Source organism: Eschscholzia californica, unplaced genomic scaffold, assembly GCF_041429995.1.
Source record: "Eschscholzia californica isolate CP2 unplaced genomic scaffold, dmEscCali1.0.p SCAF_4, whole genome shotgun sequence".
In the NCBI taxonomy this organism is placed as follows: Eukaryota; Viridiplantae; Streptophyta; class Magnoliopsida; order Ranunculales; family Papaveraceae; genus Eschscholzia; species Eschscholzia californica.
The window spans coordinates 6,122,630-6,141,076 of record NW_028238461.1 but is presented as its reverse complement, the minus strand read 5'-3'; the positions used below and the strand labels follow the sequence as shown (position 1 = coordinate 6,141,076).

Genomic DNA, 18,447 nt, shown 5'->3' with positions numbered 1-18,447 from the left:
TTGTTTGTTTTGTTATGTTTCTGAAAACGGTAAAGTCGGTCGGGATACCCTTCGTTAATGGAGGTTGAAATAGTTGGAGAAAACCAGACTGGTTAATAAAACATGTTGGCAAAAGGAAAAGTCAACATTATAATGCTCTCCACATATGAAGTTTTTAGTGAAACTAACAATGAGATGATGATGCGAACATTTCAAAATATGAATTCTCGTAGAGGTCAATTCCGTTTGTAATTGTCAATGTATTAATATACTTAATGAATATAAGTATTCTATTAATTATTGTGTTTGTAAAAAAAAATTATTTAGGTATATAAATCCGCACCCCTAAGTGAAAATTCTGGATCCGTCCCTGCCATCAACTGAAACGACAAAAAACGAAGCTACAAGTGTATCTAAGCATTAACAACATTTCTTTTTAGTTGGCCCGTCATGTCCCTGCTCAAGCCATTTCTTCTTTGTATTTATTCCTATTAAGGACTAACAACCGGATTTATATGATATAAATTGTATCTAATAAGATTTTTTCTGTCCCATAAAATTCTAATGGACCGAGGAATGTAATTTACTGGGTATTTAATTTGTTTTTCGATAACTTTGTAACTTATACCCTATAAATCTTTGGGTTATTTTCCTAATGGCCCCCTACTTTGTGACCAGCTTCCCGCCTGACCTCCCACTTTACGAGAAATACCCATATGGTCCCCTTCCGTTATAACACCGTCACTCTCTCTCCTCCATCATGTGTTTCTCTTTCTGCCAAGTCACGCCACATGATCTGTTATGCCACCTCATCACCTTCTCCGGCAGAGGTCGTCGGTCGGCCAAATTTCCGGCCGGCGACCTTCAAACTAAAAATAAAAATAAAATTTCTCTCTTCCTCTCTCTCTCTCTAAAACTACTCCGGCGAAGGGAGACCTTCGCCGGAGTGGTATGTTCTTCACTGAACAGACCTGGGTCTGTTCTTCACTGAACAAACCACTCCGACGAAGGTCTCCCTTCGCCAGAGTAGTTTTACAGAGAGAGAGAGGAAGAGAGAAAAAAAAATTTAGTTTGAAGGTCGCCGGGCGGCGACCTCTGCCGGAGAAGGTGATGAGGTGGCGTAACAGATGATGTGGCGTGACTTGGCAAAGAGAGAAAACATGATGAAGGAGAGAGAGTGACGGTGTTATAACGGAAGGGGACCATATGGGTATTTCTCGTAAAGTGAGAAACCAGGCGGGAAGCTGGTCACAAAGTAGGGGCCATTAGGGAAATAACCCTAAATCTTTTTGGATAAGTTTCTAATTTATATCCCATAAATTTGTTCTTTAAATTTGTAATATATTTTGGATAAGTTTGTAATTTATTTGTTATCTTTTATACTTTCACTTGTTATCTTTTAAATTTGTTATCTTTTGTTTTTGTTATATTTTAAATTTGTTATCTTTCAAATTTGTTTTTTCTTTTGTTGAAATCTTTCAAATTTGTTATCTTTTATGTTTGATATCTTCTAAATTTGTTATCTTTTTTATGTTTATTATCTTTTATGTTAAATTACAGTATAGTGTGACGGGTTGACCTAGCCCGACCTGTTCCCTAAACCATACTTTACACGAGTGCTACGAATCATGGAAGAACGAGCCTCGCTGCACTTAGTCTCGAAACCTAACGTTTGGGACGAACTGAACTCACTGAAACGGTACGAAATGAGCTTGGGATTGAGAAAAGAATGAAAGAAGTTTCGATGACCAGGCCCAGTTTTAGACCGGATTGGAGTTCAGGCTAGTGTCACCCCGATCCGACACTATTTCAGCACGGATCGGTTGGCAACACTACCCCTGGACCATGGTCTCAATGCAAGTATCCACCCGTTTAGTTGCAGCTTTTGTCCGTCTAACATATAAGCAAACTCGCCTCTATTTGCTCTCCACATAGTTAGAGTGCCCGTCCTGGTACAGTGGTTGTTGTGCATATAACTCAACTTGACACGCCACCCTTCCCCTTGATTTGAGTGTAAACAAAAACATTTCTTTCTTGTGACTTCAACTTTTCGATTCTGGACAACAAAAGTGATTAACCGGGCCTATCGATGAAAGAAAGAATTGGTTTATGAGCCATGTAAACCCACACCTGATCAGAGTAGATCGTGCAACACCTGCTGCACAAACCCATTTTTGACCCCTTGGTCCTACCGTCCTAGTACCATATGTGATGAAATCCATACATAAATCATACAAATAAATAAATAAAACTCATTTTAAAATAAGTACTTACTTTGAATCAGTTAGACCGACTAATCAATGTGTGTAATGATTTCTCGGACCAAGCCTCAAAATTTTGTCTATTTCCGATACTTATAGCTTCGTTTTTAGTTGTTTCAGTCGATCGCCTTTATCTTTTGCCGGATCGATTTCTTTCATGTATTTTTCGGTCAATCATCCACATCAATACCATATCAGATATATTATGTTTTGAATATTACTATTTTGGAAACAGAACAAATGCAGATATTCAGCTACCCATTGACACAGGCCTTGCTGGAGTGAGCAAGTTGTGAGAGTTTGACATGTGCTTTGTGCATTTATGAGTTTTTGGTTAGCTAAAACTTCAACACTAAGCGGGGATAGCTCAGTTGGGAGAGCGTCAGACTGAAGATCTGAAGGTCGCGTGTTCGATCCACGCTCACCGCAATTTTTTATTCCATTTTCTTTTTATCTTCTTCATCATTTTTCTTCCATTTCTGTTTTTGATTTTCTTTTAGATCGTCTCTTTGATCGTGTTTTAACTTTTTTTCCTTTCTTATCTTCCTTATCTAATCCCAAATGGTGCATATAATCCCCTCTCTTTCACACCAAATCACAAACCCTAAGCTCTTTGGATACCTCTGTAAGTTTCATGCCGCCCCTATCTTCACTTTTCCAATTTTTTTTTTTTTTTTTATCATTTCTTGATTGATCAAACTGCAACTCTGTTATTCAATCAGATCTATCTCTTCCACCAATTTGATTGTTTTTATTATTGTTTTTCATTTGTTTGTTTTTTTTTTAACTAATTTCTAGGTTTTCTTTTTTATGTTTGGATCTAAGCTAGGGTTTTCAAATCTTAGTAGAAATTTTAATAAAAAAAAATTCAAGTTTAGGGATTTAAATTTCAATAAAGAAGTGTTGATGACACAATTGATTACTTCAAATCATCAACACAAACCCTAGATTTGTTTATCTATTAACCCCATACTTAAATAATATCTTCTTACCACAATACTAAAGCAACCTAGTATTTAAACATAAAGTCGAAGGTGCTCATTGCAACCTACAAGGTTGCAATTGTGCTCCTTGTTTGTACCAACATGAGCGTCTCCCGGTTCATTAGGGATGCCTTTGTTTATTAATTAGTGGTACGTCTGGAGATCTTGTCACTTTCATGTTTGTACTTGTAATTGGACGATAACCCACAAAAAAATATGATTTAGTTTAGTTTTTGTGATAATGCTAAGTCAATCTCGGTGATGTACTTAACTTGAATTTTGATTTGAAGGTCGATGATGTACAAAGATGGGAATTTCTCCTTTGTGTCGATGATGGAATTTAATGTATCTCGTACGTTCTTGGTTGTACTTGTAATTAAACGATAGCTTCGCAAAAAGAAACTCTCGCTCATTATTTTCCGTGATAATCTTGCCTAAATCTAATATTATCTATTTAATTGATATAATAACGTTAGATTTTGAAACCAATCTTTGTAGTCTGGTGAAAATTGGTAATAGCTTTATGAGTTGTTTAAAATTGTCAGTAGGTGTGTACGTTGGTCATGTCAGTGACGGTTTTGAGACAACCCACCATCTATTACGAAGTGTTCGTTACACGCGTTACTAGCTTAATTGTGGGTCAAGAGTTTGTTACTCGTGTTGAACGTTTAAGATTCTTCTTCATTAACCTTATCTTTTAAGCATCTTTGAAGTATGAGTTATCAATTCTATCTCCTTATAAGTATCCCTATCTTCAACTTGACTTTCAATTGCTTGCTATTGTTTTTCTTTTCAGTTGAAGAGTTCCCAAAGATTGATATTGGATCGAAGCTACCACCGGAACAAGCATCAAGGTATATACATAACACAAGTACTTGTTATATTTATACCTTAGTTTTATACATTGTTCGAGTTTTTATTTTTTTCATTGCCCGTTTAAAACGACAGTTTCACCTTTGACAAAAAATTCCAGTTTTAGATTTATGCATGTTAGGGTAGAACTTCTATTTTTTGGTTGGAAAATGTTTTTTCACTTGAAGGCGAAAATTTGTTGAAAGGGATGGGAGAATGTCTTCTTATAGAGCATTAGGTGTATAATGAAGTATTTGTTCCGATTAGTACATGCATAACTTTATTTTATTACTTTTTTTTCGAAAATTTGTGATATGTTATTGAACAAAGTCATAATGGACAGTGATACGATCGGTAGTGACCACAATCGTCCAACCAGCCCCTCATGCATGAGATGCTAAACTGTTCTTTTTCATTTTCATTTTCTAATTAAAGATATTTTTTTAACATGATGTATGAAGAACCGTTTTGGTGTCTGATTAACGTTTTTATTTTCAAAAGAGATTTGATTTCCATTCAAATGTAAAAAAAGATCCCGATTTGGCGATTTGTCATGAAAGCGGGAAAGTAGAGCTCCGTAACTTTCATAAAGCTGGATGTGAAGAGATGTCTGTTTGTTTTGATGGTCGATGACTTCTTCTACCCCGTCTTTATTTTCTTTTCGATTCCTTTTGGGTTTATTGAATGTTACAGATACTCTTTTTCTTTCCTAAAAATTAAATCTTCGTTTATTGTTTTCCTATTACCTATCATGTTTCCTTTTCTACGAAATTATTAATAAGCTATAAACTAAGTATTATGAATTTTCTTTATTAATCTGTTAATCATGAAAATATACTATAGATGATCATCGAGGAAGAATCCTGTGAAGTGGATACTAGTGTATGGAGCAAGCTCAACGATGGAATGGTAGAGACGATATTGGTACTACTTCCCGTACTTAACATTTTCTCTCACTGTCGACTTGTCTGCAAGAGATGGGATGCTATCATTGGATCCCGAACTTTCACAACTGCTCTGAAACAAGCTCTTATTCAACGTCCATGGATTTTCATATTCGATTCAGTTCATTCATCTCATGTGATTTATGATATGGTGGGATTTGATTATGTACATGCGCGTTATATAGGCCCACCAGACTCTGATGAACGAGTTAGACCTTGCCATCCATTAGTCAAAAATTCGGGACTCGTGTGTTACTTTCAGTCCCAAACTCAATTCCTAATTACCTTCAATCCTTTTAATGGAGGCTACCGCATCTTACCTCGATGGTGTGCAGTTGAGGATATTAGATTTACTAGAGTGGTAGCAATGTATGCATCAGCAACTAATTACCAAGTTTTCGTCATTCATGGTAAACATCCTTATCCGGGTATGAGAATTTTCTCACTAGAAGAGAACAAAGCATTTTGGAGACCCCTGCGATATACAGACAACAACAATGAGTTCAACGCTCTATGTAGAGTGCAAATTGAGGATGCTGCTGACGACATCGATCCAGGTGCGATGAAAGGTGTGACAGTTATGACTAATGAAGGGCTAATGGTATGCTTCCTTATGGTCCGTGGAACTTTAGTTTGTTTTGATACTCGAAAATCCACTTTTACCGTCTACCCTAAATTGCTCGGACGACAACACCCATCCTCAGACGTGGTCGAGTATCGTGGACGACTCTTTTTCGTAACTATCATGGGACCGGTTCCGCCTCTTGCATTTCAAACGACATTGCATGTTTGGGAGTTCAACATTAAGAATGCAGCGTGGAAGCATATATCCGCTATGCCAGCGAATTTGTTGCTAAACTATGATGTGGATCCTTATATCAATTGCTCTAGTCATGGGGATCAGGTAGTGGTATGTGTGAATTCCATAAGTCTTGATTACATCAACCATGTTCTTATTTTCAATGTTAGCAAAAATACTTGGGCTGACTTTTCGCCCAAATTTGGAGGTAAGGATTTTAGAAAGATTGTATGGGCTTACTGTATTGAGCCAAAACCCGAACTTAAAGTATGATGAACTTTGTTGTTGTTGTCACATGTAAGATTTAAAAATCTTACCCTGAAATAAATGAAAGTTATGTTTTAGCAAGAGAACTTTTATTCTGCACAATTTATTGATATAAAATAGAATGGAGTTCTTTTTAGTGTGTGACTGTGGTTGATTTATCTCTGTCTATATAGATTAATGTACGACTATCATCTCGAGATCCTTAAAGAAATACGTCAACGAAATTATGACATATATAGAAGTGGTTACAATTATAGTTTGATCAGGTTTCAACTTCGCGAGAAAAAAAAAATTCCTATTTCAACTTTGCCAAAAGAAATCCTATTATGTTCCAACTGTAAGCCGAAATATGTAGCGAAAAATCCTATTTCAAAAACATGTGATAAATTGGACATAAGATCTCTACTATTCTACTGAGTAGGAAGAAAATTTTTATAGACGCCTGCCATTCGGGTGTGAATATTCTAAATAGGAAATTGGGCTGAAGACTCGATTTTAAACTTTTTTTTAGTTAAAAAGACAAGTTATATTTTCTTTTGTTAAAACCCAATTTCTTTTTTTTTTTTGTTAAAAACTCGAATATTTGTACTTTTGTTATAAATATGTGATTTATGGTGGATGACCACCACACTTCGGTAACTCCCACCACCATGAGTTCTCCACCATTGTTTGTATTCAAGCACCACTAACTATATGTAACTCTTGAATTAGATATGTATCTCTTCAAAAGGCCTATATAAAGAGGTCTCTAGCTAATATACCAATGAATCAATATATCAATGTATCTATCTACCAATGTAACAATATATCGAAGTAGAGAATTCTCTACAAACATATTAATACAATCTAGTTCTTCTTTGTCTATTATCTCTTAGGTTCTATTTTCTTTATTTTTCTTCTTCCCTCTTTTATTTTTCACAACAATTTTGTTTATAGACGTTTTTACAAAGTTGTTGTAAGGCGTTGCAAAGTTGTTGTAATGTGTTGCAAGGGGTTACAAAGCTGTTGTAAGGTGTTACAAGGTGCTCCAAAGCTATTGCAAAGTTGTTGTAAAATTGTCGCAAGTTGTTGCAAAGTTGTCGCAAGACGTTGCAAAGTTGTCGCAAGACGTTACAAAGTTGCAAGGCGCTGCAAAGCTATCGTAAGGCGTTGTGAAATTGTCGCAAGGTGTTGCAAATTAAAAAGGTACTTAGGGAGCTGATATTAAAAAACAAAACAAAAATTGACTGATCTCCTTTAACTAAAGTCTAAATTTTTTAAGAAGTTTTGGTCAAATTTTCCTATTTTCGAAGCTCTTAAAAAAAGGTTGAAACTAATAACCTCAAACTTTAAAGGTCTTAAGAACTTTGAAGATTTGATAAAAGTTCTGAACGATTAACCCCCACTTAAACTCAAATGGATGGAAAAAGAAAGTCATATTCTAGCTATACAACCCGACCTACGATGGGTAAAAAGAACTTCAGACGAGTAAGCAAAGGTGGTCGCTTTGGAGCATCTAAAATAGGATGTGGAAAATAAAACTTAGTCAATCCTGGTTCCAATTAAAGAAGACGAAGAGGATTTTCCCTTGGCCATCTTCTTTAACTCGGATAGGGTTAGAGAGAGAGTGGTGGTAGTGGTTGGAAATGATTGTTTTTAGACTAAAAATACATGTCTCTAAGTCGTCTTGATTGACCAATTCTTTATTCTCATGATGCCCAAAGTCCAAGCAATTATCTTAACAAAAAAAAAAAGTCCAACCAATTTTTAGAACCCAAAACAGTATGATGTAGAGAGAGGAGAGAGAAGGAAAAAATAATAGTCCATCCACCACATTGCATTTAAGGTTGTATCTCTTTCACTTGTTCAGTTCAGTCTTCACTTTTTACATTTGATTTCTCAATAGAGATTGATGAATGGATGGAACAGTTCTCCTTTCTATATATTTCTGTTTTAATTTTGCATAAACAGTACACTGATGATAATGATGATGAACAAGTTAACTAACAGACCAGAAGCCATCAACTAAATTATTATACAAACTTGCTCCCATTTTTCGACCGGCTCTTCAAGCCAATCAATACCCTTCCCTTTGGATTTGTATTTTTGATTTTACAAAGAGTAAACAAAGATCTTTCTCCAACATCCTCATGTTCCCTAGTCCGTCTGTCTCCTGAATCTCCGTCTCTATCTCTCTCTCTTTCAGGGGATGAAGATCGATGACACAGAAGCTTCAACATTTATATTCGTTCTAAATCTCCGCTACGCATCTCTTTAATTCCTTCTATGTTGATTTTCGCCAGTATTTTGAACCTTTCTTCTGTAATTTGAAAGGACTCCAACTCTTACTTCGTTTTGATGTCTCTGTGAAGAGACCTGAAGCCAATGCCTGTTGAAGCCACAACTCGAATTCCTCTTCATTCTCTTCCATCATCTGAGCGTCTAAATCCCATGGAAACCTGCTCGAGTTTGACCTCTGTGTCATCTTCTCCAAACCAACCATGTTGACGTGGAAACTTGGTCGGTGAGTATTTGGTCGACAAGTCATTCCCTGCACAATAGAATTACATTTAACATTGTGCAAGAAAAAAAATGCCCTATATAAACAAGAAAAACAGATCAAACCACTATCTTGGAGAACTGGATGAAACACAGACCACGAACAAAAAACAGAAAAGTACATCATTTCTTAGCAAAACAACATGCAATTTTGTTTATGAAAAACAATATCAAGGCATTCTTTGTCCTGCTCAGGTTGCCTCAGTACTACGATCACAGATGTCAAGTGTATTGACCAGAATGACAACAAAATACGAATGCGAGTATTAACAGAATTACCGACCTGACAAATAGCCCACTCGGACACATCAAAGATCTTGCTCTCCGCACAAACAAAGGCACGTGGTATTTCCACCTGAAAACAGTCACAAATGAGACCCTAGTATTAAAAAGAAATGAACGTCTCAAATTTTTATGTCCCCAAGATCTCAACTTAAAGACAAGAAAATATGGGCCATCTTTCAAAAGATGCCCAAGGGAGACCTTTTAGTTTTTGTAGAATTGTAGGTTAGCATGCCTTAGAACAGCAAGAGACAAACAGAAGTACTCTTAGCAGGAAAAGTACCTTTGGGGGCCTCTCAAAGACCAGTGAGCAGCCATACTCAACCCATCCATCACCATCCTTGGCTTGATGATGTATACAACAATCCTGAAACCAAAACGCACTGTTAACACATATGTGGGATAGTTTGACTTTAGAAATCTAAGAATAAATCATGGAAGAATATGATGAAGTATGCCTAACCTCACACCAACGCGCTTTGGCCTTAGTTCTATTGGTGCAAATCCATATATGTGAATTCCCACACTTCGTACAGTGAATTCGTCTTGATTCATCAGAACGATAATCTGCACCATCCTGCTGATTATGAGATCAGTTAGATGATTACATTCCGATATCTGGTAGAGAGGACTCACAGTTTCATATGGTGGTACTTGGGTCAAAACGATACATATTGATGCATAGACAAGGAAAAGTAGCTTCTTAGAAAAATGAATTGAAGTTCAAAAGGTAGCTATTTCTTTACGACCCATCCTCCTTTACTATTATTTTACACGTTATTTTGTCAGAGAGAGAGAGAGGGAGGAAAAGATCTAACGGAATATTTCCACTGTGAGTTTGTAACTATTTCTACATTGACCGAAATATTTTTATTGCTTAGACAACAGAAAAATTACTATCATGCTTCAAACAGACTCCAACTACAAACAATTGGGAAACAAAAAAATGACACACCTGTCCAGAACCACTGTGGGAGCCCTGGCATACAGTTTTAGATCTTTCCTTCCTCAATTGTTCATCATAGTTCTTTTTCTTCTCGAAATCTGAAAGAACCTGAAAAATATCCACTGTTACACAATGATGAGATCAGCCATAACCACTTACTTACTCAGAACAGCAAAATTATCAATTTAGATAAACATTAATGGTAAAGATACTAGCCTCATATGCACATTGAAGCTTTTTAAATGATTCGCATGCTAGTTGACTCCCCATATTCTTATCCGGGTGCACAAGCATTGCCTACAGATAAAAGTGAAACCATCAATGCGATGAAAGAGAAAACAACTAATAGTAAAAATAAATTTACGAACTTCCGTCCCTGTCGTACAGAAACACCAACTCAGGTATTGATAGACAGATGGGGATTGAGTCAACGCAAAATCAGAACAGAATTACATGCATTGAATCTAGAGAACCATGTATCCTGCCAAGCTCAAGATATCCTAATTGGATAACCACACCAACCCATATCAGAAGGTGTTTTCTCGTTTTCTGAACCCCTAAAGACACTTTTTTTGGACAATCAGTGCAATAGGACAAACTAATGTAAGCTGGCATTTTAAAATAAAGAGAATCTTGGACTCGAGATTTGTACGAAAAAGTACCTTCTTCCGATATTCCTTCTTCAGAATTGCAGCATTGAAGATATTACGCGGAAGCCCTAGTGCTTCGTAGTGATCTAAACTACTCATTATCCTATTCATCTCATCAAGCGAGCTCGTATCTGGTTTGACAACTGGGCTAGTAGTAGAAGTTTCCGTCTTCACGTCCACAGATGGTGTGGTTGATGATTTACATGAGGATTTGCATGAGTGCAAGGTTTCAGATTCCTCGGCAGTAGGAACCGAATATGAAGAATCTCCTTCTTCTGGGAAGTCATCTACAGTTACTGGTTCAGATTCTTTATCTTCTACATGTATACCTTCACTTGCATCTTCATATACTTGAAGCAGGTAGTTGAGGAGGTCATTTGAAAGAAATGCTAGGTTTATAGAGAGGAAAATTCCTAGCCATCCAACACTGACTTTAACACAATAAATGGCATATGCAGTTGCCATTAAAACTACCAGCCGTGCATGATTAAGGGAAAACAAATAGCCTGCAATATAACAAGCACAACTTCAGTCTAAAAGAGAATTAACGAACAAGATTGGCTACATTTCACCATATCAAAGAAAACGACAAGTTGTACAAGAAGAAAAAGATATCATTTATTTTAAGGAATCACGATATTTACACATTTCTCCATGAGAAATATTAAGTTTGGAGTGAGATGTTACACGCCTCGACAAGGTAAGGTGTAGATGTTTGATACTGATGTAACCAAGGAGCAAGTCTAAACAAGATTCAGGATATGTGTGTATTTTAGTGTTTATATACAACCTCGCGTTATTTTCTAAGTTCATGGCCCTCAATTCAGTGTCAGAAACTGGTAGAAGAAACTTATAAATTCTAAATGAAGTTAAATAATGTAAATATTCTTTTGTCCAAAAATTTGAACAAAGAGCATCACAAATCTACAAAACTCTGTTCCTTTGACCTATAAATGATCTTGCTTTTGAACCATCAAAATTAAACAGAAAAGACATGTAGTTTAACAATATCTAGGACCTCCGTATCACCAAATGTAATCATGGTAGAATAATTTTAAGGAATTTCTTTTTAACCTTAATTAGTGGGCTAAAATATTATCTAGTATTTCAAAGTAAACGAAGCTGAAGAAAGTATAAACATACCTCCAACGATAAACAATGTTCCTGCTATCCAAAAGTTACCGTACATCCACAAAGTCAAAATACCAAAGAACCCAACAATGAAGAATCCAGGAGTGTTACCCAAGTAATGAAGAGCAACACCGGCAGCTCCCTAAAGAACAAGTCAAACTGTTAGTTTCGTTCTCAAAGCTAATTCATGGAACACAAAGCAAGAAGCAAACTGATGGGTAGAAAAATTTATATATTGAAGTTTGAAGTTAATAGTTACTTTAAAACAGCAGAAGGATTTTAGTCATTTAGCCTATCATCTGTAAAGCCTCCAAAGTCAAAGCGTACTGAGAAGTTGGAGCAAATATTGGAAAAAAAAATGTAGAGTCCTCCGAAGATACAAAACATTTCACATTTCAAGATGTTCAATACATAAAAGTTGGCTACTTTTATTGTCCGATAAACCCATCAGCTGGAACTTTAAACTGCGGGTTATACTAACATACCCATAGAATAAACCAGATAGAAAAAGAAACCCAATTACATCTGGAAACTGGATCGGTCACTGAGAGGTACACAATTTGGTCCAAAACAAACTCCAATCTCTCGTAAACCAGCCACCACTTGCCTCAGTAAATTACTAGTAATATCCCTCTTGATCCCCTAATGTTGGTTCTTTGGATCACGATACAAGTACTTAGGAAAAATATCAGGTGTGCACTATAGAAGAATCAATTTCAAGAAGAGACATTGGCGGACAAAACTTGACAAAATAATTGTCATAAAATGAAGCTACTGAGTCATGTACAGGTGGCTTCCACGTGTCCGTGAAATGTGATTGGGAAGCTAGCCATCGTACCACTTTTCTCTCTATCTGTAATCAACGACTGCATTGACAGCGATGAGAATAGACCTTACGCAATGCAGGACAAGATTGAGTTTTCTAAAACAGAGAATGGTGAGGAGTTCCTCACCATTAATGCACCAAATAACTCAAACCCAAGTGAATTTAAATGCGTTTGTTTGTAAATTAGGTGTTAAATTAGCCAAAGAAAAACTCTTGTCCCCGACTCTCCACTATGTTTCCTTGTTTCTCCTTATCTGCTTCATAGATGTATAGTTTCTCCTTTTCCTTGCAAGGAGTTAACACTAAGCAATTGCAATTGAGTAAAACTCCAAAAATCAACACCAAGCAAACGTAAATACAAACTAATATTGGACACAGAACCATGAAACTGAGGAAAGAAATCACGAAAACTAGTGTATAATGCAAAACCATCAAAAAGGATAAGGTGGTTACGCTTAGTAGATTATTACCAGACTTAGAAGCACATAAACAAGGCAAGATATTGATGTCAAACTAAGAAAGCAGCTCCACATGATAACAAGCAAGGCAGCGGAATTGAGAGCGAGCAGTGACTTTGAACCCCGGACGAAACAGTCCCTCCATTGTAGCAATAAAAACAAAAGAAACTTCCCCAACTTCACAGTCCCACTACAAACTACTGGCCAATGATGATCAATTACAGACATGATTTTATCTCTAAAACAATTCACAGTGGTTTTCGTACTGGAGTAAACTTGTTTCTGTGAGTAGAGCCATCTCCATACTTGCTTGAACAACCCAATATCCTCCATCATACAAAAAAATGAAACACTAGAACCCTTTTATTGAACAAACATTCTTAACTAGTTTCGATCCCGGGAAGATGATTGAAAAAGTGAAGAAATCATTAATGAACTCCAAAACTAACAACCAAAAATGGGTATAATGTGATCATTTTGGAAATAAAATCTTGGAGTAGAAGATAAAGAAAAAAGATCCATTCTCAATAGTATCAATATTCATAAGGTCTTCTTCATTAATGAATTCCAACTAATTCTAACACAAAAATCCACTTTAACTCATGAAATTAGTAAATTTCCACCAAAATCCATCAAAAAGAGAGAGAAAGAGATGTTATTGATTCCCTTCAAATTCAATCTCGTTTGCTTCACATGTAAGTCTCCATAAAGCAACTACTATATCAATTCTTTTTTCATCTTTTTCTTTTAAAGATACTGATCTCCACTAAAAACCCTAAAAAATTTCACTTCTTGTCAATTCCAATCTGTTATTCATTCATGATCATCACTTCAACATAATTGATTTTCACAATCACAAAATCAAGAAAAAAAGAAAGAAAACGAAACTAATCAATCTGGTGTTTACCTTTTTGAGACAGGCGATTGAGAGAGATTCCAACAAGTAACCCTAAAATAGAATCCAAATTTATAGGATTTTTCACAAGAAGTAGACCAAAATTTCTGTTATAGACATGGAAGAGAAGAAAAAGGTGAAGTAATGAAAATAGTCTTTAATGGAATTTAGAAAACGAAACCCATTACTTATCTCTCGAGCCCACTTTTTTTCAGCTATTGCTCGTGAAAAAGAAACCAAAGGAGAGGGGGGAAAAGGTTTCTAGGGTTAGACCAGAGAAAGCTAAAAAACAGAAAAGTAACTAAAAATGGAGGATTTTAGAGAGAGAAAGAAGTATAGAGAGAGAAAGGGAGAGATTAATTACTGTGGAGTAAGAATGAGATCGAGAAGGTGAGAAGTGAAGTAGTAAGAAGAGGTTAGTGGTTGGGGGAGTGAAGTTGGTAAAAATGGAAGGAAGAATGGGGAGCCAGTCAGTCGTCTTCTTGTGAGATTGGATTTAGAAGAAGAAATTGTCACGTGCACTGATACCATTTTCATAGTAACGGCATAAATGTACTGTGGTAATAAACGTGCCGTTATAACACACAAATAAAAAGCTAAAGGATATATCACTTTGTTGTATCGTCCGAGGGTGACTAGGTTCGGAGAGTAGTCGGAACTTTGACTCTACAGAGTATTTTGTCATTTTAGTCTCGTGAAGAGGGGCGACTCGATCGCATATTTAAACAGGGTTTCGAAGGTGCTAGAATTTTAAGGTAAAGTATCGTCGTCTTGAGTGAACATTAGAAGATAGTAATAAGTTTGAGAAAGAAGATTAGATCACTATTGATTGAGAAGATATTTTTAAGGTGTGAGGTTCTAGCAGGACATTCCATCTCCATTTTAGTCCAAGTCAACTTCTATGTATAGGTGTTTAATTTTATCATATCTAGAATATTCGGGGTCTAAGATGACCAGGAATCCTAAGCGAAACTCATTCGAGCTGTCGATTTGTCGCCTAGAGTAGTTTGGACAGTGTGATTGCACTGTCTCGACTACGACTCTTCGTAGTCGGTGATGATTAGAGATATTTGAGGCGATGTGCTCTTCGAGTGACATAGTCGAGGGATATGTGGTGCAATCTTCGGAGTTGAGGTTGACTCGACAACCCCAAAACTCGGTCAAGGGTGACCAAGGGGTGTTTGAACTATTATCACTTTCGACAGATAAGTGGTCATCTAAATGAGTGTTCACACAGGTTTTGGAGCCATTGGACTTTTAGTGGGTTCGATTCCTCGTTGGGGAGTGGCAAACAATAGAAGAGTATGTTGAATCCAAGTGACACTTGTGCAAAGTAGACTGGATATAGTCGGCACTTAGGCGAAGTGTACCTAATAGGAACTAATAGGAACTTTGCCCATTACACAACCAAAACACTAGCCCCCATCATCATATAACAACACCCAATATCTAATGTAAAGAATAACATTATGACAATGGTTTATAAATACTAAGGTCACTCTGTGTATTTCAAGATTCGTAAATTCCTAAAATAGAGATGGGTTTTGTAATATATTTTGTGTCACGAGCTAAGAGAGTTAGCCGCTAATATTCCCCATTTCGTACATCAACCTCGCAATAGTGTTTAATGAGCCCCACCTTAAGGGCCCGTTTGATACGTATAAATGTTTGAGTAAGAAAATCAACCTTTTTCTGATGGGAAAGAAAATCAAATTTTCTGATGGGAAAGAAAATCAAATTTTCTGATGGGAAAGAAAATCAAATTTTTCTGATGGGAAAGAAAATCAAATTTTTCTGATATGAAATCAACTTTAAAGTGTTTAATAGGAACATAGGAAAAAAAGTGTCTTTAGGAAAAAAAAAAAAGTATATTACTTTAGGCTTCTAGGAGGTGTCTTTATACTTTTTTCATTGATATTGTCTTATCTGCCCTAGAGGCCCATCTTGACATATAGAAAGTGAGAGCATACTAGTATAGAGAGAGAGAGACAAACATATCGACATTGATATTCTCTTTTCTTCCCCAAATCATGTTCTTCTCTAAATCGTGTTACAAAGATAGAGAGAGAACACATCCTATCTCTTTCATAAAGATAAAAGAGATAGAGGCATAAGTTTTGCATTTAATTTCTGGATTAGTGATGAAGAAATTCAACAAATTAACGTACTCAACTTTAAATTTTTAGATGGAGCAACCCTAATTCAACAAAATAAATTGAAATCAAAGATACCCAACACAACAAATCAAAATCAGAAACATCACAACATCGTCATATTTGTGTTCTTTCTCTCTCTCCATCTAGAAATTTACAAATTTTACATGTGTTGATGTGGTTTAACTTGTTTCATCTTGAAAGAGATCCAAGATGTAGACATAGGAGATTCGTGAGAGTAAGGTGAAAGAGGGAGATTAAATCTCAGTTTTGCTTCAGAAGAAAAATGGAGTTTAGGCGTGAAAAAGAGATACGGGAGGAGAGATAGCGCAACCTTACGATAAAAATTGGAGTTTGGGCGTGAAAAATGGAGATTAAATCTCAGTTTTGCTTCAGAAGAAATCCACTTTCTCATTGATTGTGTCTTATCAAACAGCAGAAAATCGACTTTCTTACGAAAATTGATTTTCCCACTTAATTTTCTCACGTATCAAACAAACCCTAATTAACACTTTTTCTGTGTGAAAAACTAAGGGCACGATCATCATGTATAACCATCGAATGCCAAAATTAACAAAATAATGTCTACGTTATTTTCTGTTTGACTCTTAGTCTATGACCAATTTTCTGTCTAGCCTTCTAATTTATATGAAATACCCAACGACGCTCCTTCTGTATTTCTGATGTATTGATTGAAAAATTACATTTAATTTTTGGAATTTTGTCTTACTCTTCACTTCTTTATGTTTTGATGCATTAGTTTATTTCTTCTCACTTTTGATCTTCACTGTATTTCTTCTCTACCATCGTCCCCAAACCACTTCCTCTGACCTCCACCATACATCCCCACTCATCTCTAATCTATTTCATCAACAACCTGACATAGAGGACCCGGGGACCCTCGATTAACACTCTCGTCGAGAGGTTGCCAGTAACAACGAGTTAAAGATGTATTTGACTCTTGAGTAGGGGTGTACTCGAGTCGAGCCGAGTAGTAAGATGTTCAAGCTCGGTTCGTGTATTTGACTGTCGAGCTCGAGCTCGTTCGAGTAATTGTCCATTTGTTCAAGCTCGGTTCGTATAAGTTTGAAAGAGCTCGAACTCGAGCTCGCATTCTTTTTAGCTCGTTCTGATAATGTTTTAATGGTTGATATTTCATGTACAAGTTTCAATACTAATACGTAATTATGTACTACAATATTATAAGAGTATATTAAACGAGCTGTTCACGAGTAGCTCGTGATACACTAAAGAATGATCAAGCTCGGCTCGTTTACATAAACAAGCATGATTTTGGGCTCGTGTTAAGCTCGCGCTCGTTAATATTCGAGTCGAGCACGAGCAATAGTCGAGGCGAGCTCGAGTAGCTCGTTAACAGCTCGGCTCATGTACACCCCTATCTATGAGTCCACCCTAAAAGCCTCGACATTTGTTTGAATCAGAGTAGACAACTACACTTTGGACTTCCCACATATACAAATTTATCTTTACATAGCCACCACCCATTATGGTGTGAGGTTTTGTTCCACATCGAGAGGCCTCGACAGTTATTAAGCTCGACCGTTCACATATAGCCCAGACTGCAGACACTCTTATGAGTGATGTGGGACTATCAGAGTACGTATCAACATTGTGGACTCCCACATGTACAATTTTATCCTCACTTAGCCATCCCCCACCGTTGTGTGAGGTTTTGTTCCACACCAGGATGCCCGGACACTTATTAAGGTTGAGTGTTCACTTATAGCCCAAGCTCTGAACACTCTTGTGAGCGATGTGGGGTTGTCACAATATTTTGTGACGCCTCAAGCATTAGAAGATCGATATTGTCCTTGTTTTAGACACCTTAGGCCCAAGCACACATGTACAGGATTCAGTTGTTGAAGAAGGTTTTACGAGCCCTCCCCAAAAACTTCGACACTTACTAAGTTTGATCATTTACCTATAGTCCAGGGGCCAGACAATTTCGTGAGCGATATGGGACTATCAGAATCCTCCACCCTCACCGAAGAGTCGTCCTCGACTCTGATACCATTTTGTGACGCCCTAAGCTTTAGCAATTGTCGATATTGTCTCCGATTTAGACACCTCAGGTCCAATGTTTTGTTCTTGGCAAAGGTTATACGAACCCGTGCAAAAAAAAGTAAAAAGATTGGGCGGATCCCCTTTTTTAGGGGTCACCGCAATACAATATAGTCGACAACCTAGCCTCGTGCTCCCGGTTGGAGCAACGCGTCTAGGGATGGGGGCTTCCAAAATTTGAATTTGGGCCCCAAACCGGTAACTTTGGGGTTGCTGATTGACCTAATCAAGTCAATTAGGTCAAAGTATTGACCAAAAGCCTTTTTCCTAAACTTTGGAGGTGCCCCCAAAAAGTAGAACTGAGTAGGGCTGTAAGGGGAGTAATTTGAGATGTGTATTCCGGTCTAGATCTAAGTCGGCTGTCGGCCCATCATATTGAACGTTCCAATTAAACCCTAGAA

The 18,447-nt window shown here is 36.8% G+C and overlaps 2 protein-coding genes and 1 non-coding gene across 6 annotated transcripts; 2 read left to right on the top strand and 1 right to left on the bottom strand.

The window, feature by feature from the left end:
* Nucleotides 1-2,596: 2,596 nt before the first annotated feature.
* On the top strand, nt 2,597-2,669 carry TRNAF-GAA (transfer RNA phenylalanine (anticodon GAA)). Its single transcript has one exon. It is a non-coding gene; the product is annotated as a tRNA-Phe (tRNA).
* Nucleotides 2,611-6,166, top strand: LOC147542020 (F-box only protein 13-like). The gene is made up of 3 exons (XM_086672789.1): nt 2,611-2,865; nt 4,020-4,077; nt 4,919-6,166. The coding sequence occupies exon 3, from the start codon at nt 4,919-4,921 to the stop codon at nt 6,089-6,091; it is 1,173 nt and encodes a 390-aa protein (XP_086528915.1). The 5' UTR covers nt 2,611-2,865; nt 4,020-4,077; the 3' UTR covers nt 6,092-6,166.
* Nucleotides 6,167-7,981: 1,815 nt separating this feature from the next.
* On the bottom strand, nt 7,982-14,334 carry LOC147542019 (Chaperone DnaJ-domain superfamily protein). 4 transcript variants are annotated; one of them, XM_086672788.1, is made up of 10 exons: nt 13,824-14,331; nt 12,929-13,722; nt 11,645-11,774; nt 10,514-11,007; nt 10,068-10,148; nt 9,861-9,959; nt 9,369-9,482; nt 9,189-9,272; nt 8,907-8,978; nt 7,982-8,615 (listed from the first exon to the last, which is right to left on the bottom strand). In XM_086672788.1, exons 2-10 carry the CDS (start codon nt 13,250-13,252, stop codon nt 8,349-8,351), a joined length of 1,665 nt encoding a protein of 554 aa, XP_086528914.1. In that variant the 5' UTR covers nt 13,253-13,722; nt 13,824-14,331; the 3' UTR covers nt 7,982-8,348. The 4 variants fall into 4 exon arrangements, with proteins under 4 accessions (XP_086528914.1, XP_086528913.1, XP_086528911.1 ...); XM_086672787.1 differs by having other exon boundaries at nt 9,369-9,485; nt 13,824-14,085; XM_086672785.1 differs by having other exon boundaries at nt 9,369-9,485; nt 12,929-14,334.
* Nucleotides 14,335-18,447: the final 4,113 nt, after the last annotated feature.